The following is a 13,947-nucleotide window of genomic DNA, read 5'->3' on the forward strand; positions in this document are numbered from 1 at the left end:
TAATTTATAAAGTATTCCTGTGCATGTTACAAGAGATTAGAGTAAATACAATTAGATACTTACTGTTTCATATTTTTAAAACAATGCCATTTTCAAAATATAAAAAATAGACCTATTTTCAAAGAACCATTTAAATATGGCTTTGAAAACCACAATGTTTTATTTACAACAAATAGATGGAAGTGCAACAGCATTCATAAAGGTTTATGATAAATAAAAATATTATTCTGGCATCCTTTTGGGGCAGGCTTTTATAGATATTTACAATGGCTTAAAGAAGTAAAATCAATAATGGCCATCAATGTAATTTGTATTTAAACCTGAATATGAACAACCAATGGAGATTAATCATTTATTTGGGATCTGAACCCATATATCCGATAGCTGAAGTAGGAAGTTACTTATTTTCACACACTTTCTCAACAAACACATTCCAATCCTTCCAGTATCTGTATGAGGTGATCTACTAGTCATCTACAGCCAATTAGTGCTTTATAGCCAAATATGCTAAGTAAGGGCTGACAAAGCTGGATCCTAATTCAGATTTTCTAAGTTTAAGAGAAACTAAGTACCTATGTCAAAAAATATAATAACTGGATCCACAATTACATTTTAAATTATGGAAGAGCCCCTGGAGAAAAAAATTAATGACAGAATGACAACAAATATCAGATATTTCTCAAATTAAGAGAAGTATATAACTTCTCAAATTTCCCTAGTTAGCACATTCCAATTGAATTAAAACTAAAGCACACTGACAGTGGTTTTTTTTTTTTTTCTTACCAAAATTTCCCAATTCAAAAATGGTCTGGATTTAAGCAGTACTTTTCCCAGCAAATCCTTAAAGTTTAATTTACCCTTGAAACAGCAATGATAATTCTTTTCAGAAGCCATTTTCTTTCTATTGCACAGAGACTGATTTTAAAGCCAATCCAGGCAAATGAGTTCAGAAAAAGAAGCACATTTATCTAATCCATTTAGCAAATACTGTAATTAGCTTCTACATGAACGGTGAAATACAGAAATCTGTGAAACTCTCCGCTTGATGTCAGTTTTACTACTGTGTTGATGGGAGCCATTTCTGGCAGAGGTAGCCAAGTCCCATACGTACGGGGAAGGCAAAAAGCAGAAAAACATTGCAAAGTCTGAGCAGTTCTTTGACTTCTAATGATTACAGACCAATTTCCATTGTGAACCACGTTGCTGTGCAGTCTTCTTCCGAGGTTTACATCTCAAACACAAAGAAAGGAACAGTTGCTCCCTTAAGCAGATGTACTGGAATTATCTTCTTCTAGCTTACTTTTTTTTTTTCTCTAAGGTCAAGCAGAAAATGTGAGACATTCTCATATACCACAAAAGTGATACAGCAGGCTGGAGTCACTCTAATCAAATTGGGGGCAATTCCTTTGTAAAATCCACCGATGCCTTCTTTCCTTTAGAGGGAAAAATAGATACATGCTTAATTTCCTACATAGCTAACCTGACGATACAGAAGCTTAATTGGCATAGGGCATGAAATCAGCATTCAAGCCTCCCTGTGCTTTAAGTCCATGTTTTCGACATGCTGAAGTAATGTAGTTTACGAGCTATTTGTAGGGGCTTCCATTCCTTCTGTGACTGACTCAGGAAGAGAGGGCAGAGGCACTCCAAAACTGAAAAGTGCTATGATGACTACCATCTTTCAAATGTCTCTAAACGTACAAGCATACAGGAGCATTAACTGATTAACTGATGTACGCATTAAAAATCTTATAGCTTATATAAATGCGAGGCGACACTAAATCTAGCACATACAAAAACAAAACTTTATTTCCTTAATGCCTAGAATGGAAATATGGCCTTTGAACTTATCACTTGGGTTCTCAATAAATATTTACTGAACTGAACTCAATGTAAACATCCTAAATATTCTGCTCTGGCCTTTCAGAATTACAGAAAAATACGGGGATGTCTATCTATAACAGTTTATCCACAGGCTGAAGAGCAAGCATCTCTTCCATATATGGAGACAACTGTTTGCAAGTTATTGTGCAAGTAGCAGTTTAATTATATTAAACTAGGGTTTTTATGACTTCCTATATTCAATGCCATTCAACTATCTTTTGACACCTAAATTTTGGTATATTAATTTGCTGAAGCGCAGTTTTTTTTTTTGAAAGAGAGTGTGAGCAGGTGCGGGTGGGTGGGGTGGGGAGGAGAGAGAGGGAGAGAGAGAATTGCAAGCAGGCTCCACGCCCAGTGCAGCGCCTGACACAGGGCTCGATCTCACAACCCTGAGATCATCACCTGAGCCAAAATCAAGAGTCGGATGCTTAACCGACCGAGCCACCTAGGAGCCCTAATCTCACTTGATTTTTTTAACAACCTTGTCAGCCTAGATTTTCTGATTTTACAAATGAAGGAATCAAGCCTCAGAGATTAAGTCTGTGGTTCTATAGGTAGTCAATGGGAAACAGAAAAGCAGGGGCCACCAGCCATGTTTTCCCCACAGCACAGTGGCCTTTGCTACCCAACTAATAGCAACCGGATACTTTGAGGCATGCAGGGCAGCTCCTGAGAGCCGTTTTGAGACGCCGCATGCTCTCTCACCTCCATGTCTTTGTGATCACGTCCAGCACGCCCTTGTAAAACATGTGCTGATCCTGAAGACGGGCTCTCACGACCTGATACGGGTACGTGGCTGCCACAGCAAATATTTTGGAGAGTGCTGCAACAGATATATATTCTATTGTGCTCTAAAATGACAAAACAAAACATTTTTCTTTAGATGGGATTCCTCTACAAATATAAAAGTAAACATTATATACGAAAGCGTTTAAATGGATCTGAGAGTGAAAAATATGGTTTCCCCATTTAATACAAGCTCTAGCAAATAAGGGGTTCTATTTTTAACACGTGTCATTTGCCTATAAAATATTTAACTGTAAATTAAATTAGTGGCAGTTGTCATCATAGCAATATTACCAAAGTAAACATAACAAAATTTCCATCTATTAAATGCTCATAAATGTAAATGATATCCTTTTTTTTTTTATAAAGAACCATCTTACCAACTGGGCTTCTGGTAATCTGTTGATATGCTGGTTGTATTTCAACTTCAACAATTCATATGCCATAAATTGAAGGGCACCATGTGATGTTCCAAACAGCCCAGGAATAAATCCCTAAAAGGGAACAATTAAAAAAAAAACAAAACAAAAAAAAAACCAAAAACTAAGCCAGTTCCCAAAGGACCACAGTTTCCAGGGACGGGAGTAAGGAATGGGTGGCCTCGATGTGTGACTTAGACAAATGGTTACTGTACAAAATTTTAGACAGGCCTTCTCACACCCACCAGTGTCATGATGATGTACCTTATGGTAATTAGGATAAACAGATTAAAGCACAATTTCTGTTTATAAACTAGAACTTCGGTTTTCATTAAATTGTTTCTTGCCTGAGTCTGGCTTCTTTTGAGGACCGACTAGAGGTCATTCAGAACTCAGACAACAGAGTCAAGGGAAGTTACAATGGTCAGTTATTCAAGAAATATTGATAATTCATTACCTTATACAATCCACGCACACCTTCATACTTATATATTTTCAGAAGTGTATCAAACATTCCTTTATATTGTCGTTGTGAGGAGTTAACAACACCATTGTACTGTAACATAAGGCGAGTTTTTGTTACCCATAATGGGTTTGTAATGCAGAGGGTCATGGCTCCTAAAATCAAATTTAAATAAGATTACTCAGCATACAGGTACTTTGTCACTTACGACAATCCAGATTAAGAACAGTCCTTTAATATAAACAATGGGTTGCCCAGGGGTTGTACCTGAAACAGTGAGATATAATCTCTGAGAAAGTCTGAGCGTTAAAGGGTAGCCATAGTTTTTGGTGGTCATAAAAAGTTCCTCCCTCAGTTAGTGGGAGGTAAATTAAAAGGGAAATGGAAATGTGAAACACTTTCCCTTTGAGGTGTGAAGACAGCAAAGATGTCCTGGCTCCTAAACAGTATGGTTTGGTGTAGAGAACAGATGGGAGTCCTAGGAAGCGGACTCTGATAAGATATAAATATTTAGGAGTAGGACAAAGTATAACCCAGAGGGGTTGGATATTAGGGGAAAAGGATCAGGAATCCAACACCTCAATAATTTCTACATGTGCCTATATATATATCCACCCCAACTTTACCACAATCCTCCTCAAATCCATTCAAAGTAGCTAACACATCTCAAAACTTAAAGAACTACATGATAAATAATATTTTACATTCTTTACAGAAAGTGACAATTTTGTATATGAAGAATTTCACCTGGTTAAGTTTCTCATTTGCTGATTTTCCTAAGTAGTCTTTTATTCAACAAACATTTACTAAGTCCCATTGTGATTCAGGTCTGTGCTAAGCAGCTAGGTATTCAAAAATGAGTAGGTTTTTTAAGACAAGAACTATCAGTAAACAAAGTGTCAAAGTATGAGTTATAAAGATTTATGGGTCCTGTTCTGCTTTTCTCTTCGGAATATTATACATACATGAGACAATTAAACAAGGCTACTAAACTGTCTAATTTGAAAACTGAAATTATACTTTAATTGAAGAAAACACCATACCAAATCATCTTAAACTATCAGGAATTCATAACTTTTCTAAATCTTACTTCCTTTGTGATAACTAGAATTCTTGAAATCTGTCCAGAGTAACCAGTAAGAATAGTTGCTTTCTAAGAAATTCCATGTGATAACTGGTTACATAAGCATACTTAAACTCTATTGTTCAATGGGGGGAAAAAAGCAAACAAAATGCAAAAGTGAAAATCAAGTTGGTAGTTGCTGTTTTAGATTTCACACACTGCCTTACCAGCTTCGGCAGCGGAGACGAGGTACTCTGTTGCCTCTAAACGTTCTGCTCTTCCTTCTGTCTTATATGATTTGATGGCATTGTAACTAAGAGAATTAAACATAAGCAGTTTGATAAATATTTGAATAGGTGTCATACAGCAGTAAAGTCTGTTTTAAAATGTGTGTAACTTAACAGCAGTACCCCAGAAGTAAAAGTCAATGCATAAGGCAACCAAGAATGGATTTCCTGGAAATGGTTTACTCTAAGAGTTTATCCATCCCGCCCCCGAAGTGTATACGGCTACCACTACATATGCAAAATATTTTAATCACATACTTAACCAGTTAATAGCGACAACAGGAAAACTAGGAGGGGGAGGGCTGTAGCAGTGGTGCCGCAATGGGGCAGACAAGGCAGAAGGACAAAAGGGGGCCCCTAACAAAGAAGTGCTGAGCACCATGTTCAGGTACTGTGGTTGGCAATTCTGCTAGATAAAACACTCGGTGGGTCCTTCCTAGTGGATTAACAAGGACCAAAGGCAGCACACAAGTAATCATAACAAAGACAACAGAGATGGTGTCATAAGAGCTAGAGAAACTATGGCTGAGCTCACAGAAGGCTTGTGTAGGAGGCGGCACTGGTGGGGTGTGGAGACAGGTACAGTTTCAATGGGGAAACAGGTGAGCATGAGCCAAGGTTATAATAAGGGCGGCAGGGGAAGACAGAGAAAACCGAGACACACTTGAGTGGCAGACTGACACGTGGGCTTTATTTGGCAGAAAACTGAGAGCCACTCAATGTTTCTCAGCAGAGGAGTCAGATCAGCCTATTCTCTCTAACTCCAATTTCCATTTTCCTCTTGGAAGAAGAGTTCAGCTACATAAATCCTTCCAAACTTTACCAATACTATTCTAACATGAAACAAGTACACTTTTTAAAGAAATTCTCATCACATAAACCTTACATTCATAGAGCATGTCCTTAGAAACTCTCTTTAGAGAACCTACACAATTTAAAATTCATAATAGAATCAATTTTATACCTATAGTTTCACCCATCTAAGTGTGTTTCAGAACCAAAAAGAAGAAAAATACATTTTTAAACAATATTGAGGTTGAATCTGTTTTGCATTCACTTAAAAAATATTTTAAGATTGTGGTTTGGGGGCACCTGGGTGGCTCAGTCGGTTAAGCTTCCAACTCTTGACTTTGGCTCAGGTCATGATCTCAGGGTTGTGAGACGGAGCCCCACACCAGGCTCTGCGCTGGGCGGGGAACTTGCTTAAGATTCTCTCTCTCCCTCTGCTCCTCCCCAATGCCAAGAAGACTGTGGTTTGGATACCGCCATAAAATTATGGCAGATAAAGTAAAATATACAACACAAAAGAGAAAAAGGCAAATAGACCAGGTCCTGATGTTCTCCTAAAAATGCCATCTATTAAAACAAAGACAAGCCTCCCCAATCCTGGATTCCAGTTCAAATACAGAGGCAGCAAGCGCTCCTGCAATGCAGTGCTCTGTTCCCACGCTCTTGCACAGTCAGTAAGCTGAGTGTGCCTGTCACAGGCACTTTCTGCGGCTTCTTCACTGCTCACAGAATCACAGCTATTTCACACGGTGACCATACCTGACAGGGGAAGGAGGAAGGAAATGAACGAGCTAGGAAGACGATGGAGCAGGTCAAATAGGAGGCAAGAAGGGATGTGCCTCAAGCTCTTTTAGCCGCGCACTGGCTTTTACTTTCTGTTCCCAAGAGGGGGCTCCCATTGTATGTGTTCTTATGAGGACCCCAAGACATGTCCTCTTCGGCTTTCCAACTTCCTTACGAATCAGGAGTACTTTGATAAGGCATCTTCCCGAATTCACCTCACAGAGGTGGCTTCTGTAAAGAGTGTTTCTCCAACTCATCCTTCACCTTCTTCCTATTTAGAACTTTCTTGCAGACCAAATGCCTCTGATAATAGCTGAGAGAGAAGGAAAGTAATAAGCCTTTTGCTCCTTCTGACCCTTCCTATTCAGAGAAACTGATGAAATGACTCATCTTGCTTCATCAACTGAAATGTACAGATCACTGAAAACAAAAACTCCTTTTATTTAGTACTGTAAAATCTCCCAGATCTACTCACAAGAAAAAGTAGAGTCCCCAGGATAAACCTGCACCCCACACATTTGGGGTTACTCCTTGGTAAAGTCCCCGTAGTCCATCAAGTTTCCAAATGGTAGTCAAGCAATGCACAATTCCTTTATATTTTGGTCTCAGTTCCAATCCATCACTCACTGCAGTAAAGGCACAAAATTAGGTGAGAGGAAAGTTCTAGCTCTGAATCACATATAAACACAGACATCACATAGTCCTAGTAGAGATAAATTCAGAAGAAAACCCTTTTTAGATAGAGAAAAATATTTCTCTTTATTTTTTGGAATTATTTACTCTTTATTAATTTCTCTTTAAAATATCTGATGCATATTGCTAGAATGTTCAACAACTTTCAGTTCTTACAGTCTCTGAACCTTAAAGCTTTTACACAGGCTATTCTGTCTGCCATGAACACTCTTGTCTTCCCAGCCACCTAACTCCTTTACACAGCTAACTTTGATTCCTCTTTCAGGTCTGTTTAATAATTTCCCTTGGTGATCCTTTTCCTATCCCCTAGATGAGCTCAAGTTTCTTTGCACCCATGGCATACCATACTTTCCCTACCATAATAAAAACACTCTTCATTGCAATCATTATTGTTCAATTATTCTGGCTGCCCAGTAGGAAGATGCTCTGTGAGGGCAGAGACTACTACTTCTTCGATGCAATTATTTCTACTCCTATCTTAGTGCTTTGTACACTGTAGGCGCTCAATATATATTTACTCAATTATTATACCCTGAATATTGTTTCTTTTCCAGATCCATTGTCCATCCCTCTCTACCACGTTCTGCCTAGCAGCCTGACCTTGTCTTCTAGTTTCTAGTTGAGTTCGGCTAGTGGGGAGGCCTGACAAGAGATCAGAGGGATGGAAGAGAGTGGATGCAGGTATTTACTCTTTTACCTCCCTTCCTATGGCGTTGCCTTAGGTGGGCTGCACTTTTCTACTGCCAGTCACAGCTCCTCTCAAGGTGGCCCTCTCTCAGTGACCTTCTCCCCCTTGACATTTGGCCCTTCAGGTGGCAACAGCCCAAACGGTTTCTAGCTCCAGAATACTGCAGTATTCCTTGTGGTTTTGCTATAATCTCGTATCTTTGTAAACAGTCCTGTTAAGCAACCTCCCCCCCCCCCCGCCACGCCCTTAATTATCTTATTTTGAATGTGCCTTCTGTTTCCTATGGGGAAATGGAATGAAATAATGTCAAATTTATAATCTAGATTTTTTAAAATTGGAATTTTACTACATATAGTTTTGTATACTGCTTTTTTCTTCACTCAAGAGTATATTGTGAGAATTCCTCTGTTATTATAAACTTGTTATTTGTAATTAAATAGACTATCAAAAGATTTTTAAAAATGCTATCATGGTTTTCCCTCTCATAGATATCCCATCATTTGTACAATCATTCCCCTACTTGACATGTAAGTTGTTCTCATTTTTTTTTTTGCTATTATTAAAAGGTTTCTAGAGAATATTCTGTACAACATTCAAATTCCTATATCCTTAGAATTAACTACTAGAATGGGAATTAATATGGGTCAAAGGTTTTAAGTACATACTGAAACTGCCCTCTAGTTTATACAAATTACAGTCCTCTGGCCATATAAAAGCATGCCCAGTTCATTGTCCCCTTTGTCACTACTCCATCACAAAATGCAGCCTGGCAAAGAATCACTGTTTGCCATTGCCAGGGAAAGGGAGAAAAGTCAATTTCTTTCATCATTAACCTAACAATGTTACACCATGAAATGAGATTAAAGTACATGAGGTTTTGTCAGAAGACCTGGGTTTGATATCTAATTTCCCTAATTAGCTACATGATCTTAATCTTTCTGAGCTTTAGCATCCTCATTTATAAAATGGGGATAAATATGACCTACCTCACAGGTTGCTGTCAAGTTTATACAAGATACCAAGTTTAAAAGCAAGTAATAGAGGGACTGGCTCTCAAGAAATATTTTGCTGTGTTTATTTCATAATCTTTCTGATAAACAACAGAATTTGAATTTCACATCTCTTATTCTCCTCATAAATTTCTTCTAAGTACCTTTCCATTTTCCTTTCAATAATAAGCTCACAACACAATTTCTCTCTTGAGGTAAAAAACAAAACCACAGAAACACCATCTTTGCTTTTCATGGGTATGAACCAATGACTTCTTTATTGTTTTGACAGGTCACTTAATTATAAAAGTAGAGTATTAAGTATCTCAGTAACAGGCAACAACATTCTATACCCTATACTTCCCTGATACTATAATCTTGTCTCCACTATATAGTTAGGATCAAATCTTTAAATCTGAAAAATATTCATTTGTACACCTATCAATTTATAAAAAAAATTGAAAAACTATTTATTGACTCCTTATTATTGCCAGGCAAAGGGGGAATCTAAACATAAGTAGGACACAAACCCTGACCCTGAGGAAGACATAATCTTCAAGGCCAAACAGGAACAATCACGTTGCAAAGTTACAAGCACTATGGTGAATGAAGTGCTATAGGATTACAGAAGAAACACAAAAAAATGTTCTGTATAGAAGGAACTGGGGAGATGCAGTAGAGTGACAGGGAACATGAGAGAAATGCTTGGGTAGAGCCTTGAAGATTGATTAGAAACTTGTCTTTGGGGAAAGGAGAGAAAGGTTTGTCTCTAGACAAGTGCAATAGCTGGTGTAGATAACCTGCAAGCATCCCAGTGCCTGGCACCGTCTGGGAGAACATTAGGGCTTTGGTGAAAAGTGTACAGTTGATGGAGGGAAGGGATGGTAGGAAATTAGGCTAGAAAGTAGGACAATGGTGTCATAGTATGAACTGTCCACTGCCTTGTGATTTGGGCCTCCACCCATTACTGCAAGTGCTCCAAAGCCCCTAAAGTGAACTTTGGGAATCCTCTTTCTCACCAACCATTCAGCAGCACCTAAGACTGTCTACCTCCTAAACACTCTTCTTTGGGCTATTTTTACACCACACTCTCCTGATTTTCCTCTTTCTTCACTGGCCACTAAATTTCCTTTGCAGCCCCCTTCCACTCCAACACTTAATGTGTGACCCTGCGTCACTTACCTGATTACTCTGTGGTTATCTCATCCACAGAATGGGAAAGATAATAGAACCTAACTATAAAAATTACAAAGGGCTAAATGAATTAATACATATACAGCCCTTAAAATCATGTATGCCACACAGCAAGCATTAAGTGAATATTAGTTTCTTTAAGCTACAGGGTCGTGCAATATTACCCTATATATACAAAACTGGACTATGTGATATTCTTGTTACTTGATTTTACATTTTGGTTCCTCGATTAACTTATGGATTATTAGGCTTTCAGGTTATTTTGGAAACTTACTGTTTTTATACCTCATTCTTCATTGGGGCATGCATTCTCTCTCTCATCAGTCCTTTTTTAAGTTTTATTTAAATAATCTCTACATCCCACATGGGGCTTGAACTTACGACCCCAAGATCGAGTCGCACCCTCCTCCAACTGAGCCAGCCAGGCACCCCTCTCTCTCATCATTCTTGGATGATTTAAAATTGTATCTTAAAGTTAGAAGGGTCCTCAAGACCTTTCCACTCAACCAAGAGCATCTTCTATCTACTGTCATCTAGCCCTGAACCACTTCCAGATATCACCAGTTTCATTTCTGAGCACCCCCACTTGGGGCAGGCCACAATCTGCTTACCTGTCATTTCCACTCAACCTCTACCTGGTCTTTAGATGAACTCATAATAAGATAAATCCCTTTCACACATGGCAGCTCTTCAAATACCTGTCCCTGCCCTCCACCCACCTGCAGCCAAACTAGTTCTTCAGTCATTTCTCACAAGTGATTTCTAATCTTTCTACCACTCTGGACACTTCTGAGTTCCAATTTGCACCTGAACTCATCGAAATATTCCAGGTTTGGTTTAATGGGACATTCAAGACTAATACCCCTGTCACTAGGTAATTAAAATTTCATTACAAGGGCGTAAGTTTTATGAAGCATAAAAACTACAGCATTAATGCTGATGGCCAATCAACTATTTTGATTTCAGTTATTCATCTTCCTAAATTTTCCTCTTTTCTGTCACGATTTCACAGCCACACTTTATCATTACAAAGTCCTACTTTGATTCCTAGATCTTTAATTTTGTCCTCCCATCCAGTCTCAATCACCTTACCTATTACCCTGGCCACACTGGTTTCCTAAGACTCTCCCCATTTCATCAAGATGACCAATCTTCTCAGGTACCAAGAATTCCCTTTCTTCAGGCATAATCTGCTTCATAGCACAGTCTTAAACTCACCAAGCCAACACTATTCCTCAGTGATCATCCCAACTGTCACCTTTTCTCCTAGACAAAACATTGGAAATTATATGCCTTTCTGGGTTTTCTTCTAGGAAGTATACTCCATAATTTTCACTGATTTTCCTCTGTAGAATAGCTTCTTGACTCCTTTCCAGCTGTCAAAATATCAGTCCTTCTGTGGGGAACCTCAAGATCTAATGGAATCTTACAGATACAGATACCTATGGCTGTCAGCAATCTATAATTCTCCTGATTGTCTCTACTCATATTTTGATATTTGGATTTTGCCCTCGATTTTATGTTGTCTTAGAATTATCTTTTATGTGACTAACACTCAAGCCTACAATTAGACTGTAAGTCCCTTGAGGATAAGAACTTTGTTTAGGTACCTCTGTATCCTATACAGCAGTCTACAAATACTAAGAGAACAATATATTTTAGGCGGATAGAATCATTCTGACTCTTGAAGATGAACCACTTCTGCAGATCTAATTCTCAAGGCAGAACTTGTAGTAGTAAGAAAACCAAATGCCAGAAAATAGTCTCCCAGTAAAGTTATCAAGACCTTCCTCGAAACTATCTTTTCCGGAATTTACTGTTGAGTTTAACTTCTAAGGTGCTTTGTAAATTTCACTTAACTCCCTGCACTTAATTCCATAAACGTAAATTAAAAAAAATAGCATTTGGATTCTAGCTATCTATTCCTTCATAGGACTTTGTACCACACTATAAACACCAAAAAACAAGCCTTCAAGAGAATCCTATCCCAAACCTATTCCCAGCCACCCGCTGAGGATTACGCCGTAGCCCAAGCACTTTTTCTCAGCTCAGCTGCCAAACACGTGGCTACCGTAAGATTTCAAAGTACCTCCAACGGTTGGTGAATGATTAGCACATGCGAGGGCTAAACCCTAAAATGTGCCAATCCCTTTCTCACTTTACAAATACGGCGTTGAGTCCTCCATCCTACGCCAATTTGAACTTTTCTCAGACTTTTCTATCCCTGTTCTCCATCCCTTAGACTTGGGGAACTGGAACGAGGCCGGCCGGATCCCTTTCCCAGGCTCCCCTTCCTCAAATCTAGTTCCAGGTGAGGCCGGATAAGCAGCATTTGCTTCAACGCTCGCCTCGTAGTATGCAAGGGGCAGGGGAAAGCAAGGCCTCCTTTTGCTTATCACCCAGTTCGGGGTACCAGCAAGGAGAAGGAGCCCAGGGTCCGAGTGGGCTCTTACCCGCGAAGCGGATCTTCACGAGGTCCAGCGGGTGCAGCGCGAGGTTGGACAGGACCCCGCCGCTCACGCCCGCCACCAGGTTCTCGTACCGGACGTGGCGGAATATCGTGCTCCACGCCGACGACCCTGACGCCGACTGACCCTGGCCCGTCATAGTCCCAGGGCCCGCTGATACCACGCCCAGGGCCGCGGAGGTGGTAGGAGATGCAGTGGCCGCCACCGTGGCGACCGTCGCCGCCCAGGAGCAGAAACCGCTGGGGGCGAGCCCACTTCCGGGACCAGTGCTAGGACGCGGTAACTAAGCGGAGAGACCCCAGCGCAGAGCCCGCGTGAGAGGGGCGAGGTAGCACGTCACGCCAGCGGAGAGGGCGAAGGAAGCGGGGCGCCCGCCTCCGCCAAGTCCCCGCCCCCCCTCCCCGCCCCGCTCCGCCCCCCTCCCCGCCCCGCTCCGCCCCCAGCTGCGGCCGTTTCGGGCCGAGGGAAGCGGACCCGAGAGCACTGCTAAGAACCACCTCGGGCCAACCTCGGTCGGCAGAACTACGGAGCGCCGCAGGGTCCTGCTGAGGCGGCTGGCTTCCACACCGTGGAAGTCACATGACAGGAAGTAGTATTGAAGCGGAAGTAGCATGTGCCTGAGGAGGCGGGGGTAACCCGAACTCGGAGGAAAGGCTTGGGTGGTCTGGGATAACTAGCCGCCAAAATGAAGGTGAAGATGTTGAGCCGGAACCCGGACAACTATGTCCGCGAAACCAAGCTGGACTTACAAAGAGGTGAGACAAGTTCTTAGGGAGTCTGCCCGCCTTGAGTGTGGCCTCAGCGTCCACGGAGCAAAGCTGGGGGCACACTGGCGCTCCAGTCTGGCTCTTGCCCTGTTCCCTTTTGCCGAGGCTAACTTTGTACAGATAAGGACGTTGCGGGACTGGGTAGCAGGTGACTTCTCTTCAAGGCCGTTTTTGAAGAACTTTTTCTAGTGGTAAGGGGGAAAGTTGGTCATACCTGGGATGCTTCCGCCTTCCCCTTTCCAGCTGCAGCTCTCTGATTTTTCTCAGATTCCAGTTGTTGAGAAGTGGAACGTGAAAGCCAAACTCGTGAATTCAAGGATTTAACAGGCTTCTTTAAACCTCTCGAACTTTCGGCCACTTTACTTCTTACAGTTACGTCCTTCTAAATGTGGAAAGAGACAAAGGTGAAACGTAAAGCCATCGATTTTCTAAACTCTTGTGCAGAAGTCTGATGGGGAAAATGGCTAAAATGAAATTAATAAGTCTTATTTATTGGTCTTATTTATTCTTATTTACTGGTCTGTTCCCCCATTAGCATCCTGACTGCTTATCATTTATAGATCATAATATCTAAATGACGAGGGACTACCCATGTCTGAAAAGAGAATAACAAAGGCCTTAAGGCAGGAATAAAGATAAAGCATAAGGGAAGGGCCATGTCTTCGGAGTTTGAG

General features: G+C 40.7%; 2 protein-coding genes across 2 annotated transcripts in view; one reads left to right on the forward strand and one right to left on the reverse strand.

The window, feature by feature from the left end:
* SLC25A32 (solute carrier family 25 member 32) lies at positions 1–13,059 on the reverse strand. The gene is made up of 8 exons (XM_032415820.1): positions 13,015–13,059; positions 12,492–12,789; positions 6,950–7,100; positions 4,843–4,928; positions 3,547–3,707; positions 3,051–3,164; positions 2,590–2,735; positions 1–1,433 (listed from the first exon to the last, which is right to left on the reverse strand). Exons 2-8 carry the CDS (start codon positions 12,643–12,645, stop codon positions 1,292–1,294), a joined length of 954 nt encoding a protein of 317 aa, XP_032271711.1. The 5' UTR covers positions 12,646–12,789; positions 13,015–13,059; the 3' UTR covers positions 1–1,291.
* The window catches only part of DCAF13 (DDB1 and CUL4 associated factor 13), a 26,012-nt gene continuing 24,992 nt past the window's right edge, over positions 12,928–13,947 (forward strand). Inside the window, exon 1 of the mRNA XM_032415819.1 lies at positions 12,928–13,261. Within this exon, the coding sequence (XP_032271710.1) occupies positions 13,192–13,261 (70 nt within the window). The 5' untranslated portion in view covers positions 12,928–13,191. The remainder of the gene's footprint in view (positions 13,262–13,947) is intronic.

Source organism: Phoca vitulina, unplaced genomic scaffold (genome assembly GCF_004348235.1).
Source record: "Phoca vitulina isolate PV1807 unplaced genomic scaffold, GSC_HSeal_1.0 scaffold18, whole genome shotgun sequence".
NCBI lineage: Eukaryota > Metazoa > Chordata > Mammalia > Carnivora > Phocidae > Phoca > Phoca vitulina.

Coding starts and splice junctions, on each gene's coding strand:
- SLC25A32 (XM_032415820.1), bottom strand. CDS start 12,645: ATGACGGGCCAGGGTCAGTCGGCGTCAGGGTCGTCGGCGTGGAGCACG. Junction 4,929..6,949: donor TGGGGACTCTACTTTTTCTT/GTGAGTAGATCT, acceptor TAATTCTCTTAG/TTACAATGCCATCAAATCAT. Junction 3,165..3,546: donor GTGTGCGTGGATTGTATAAG/GTAATGAATTAT, acceptor GTTCCCTTTTAG/GGATTTATTCCTGGGCTGTT.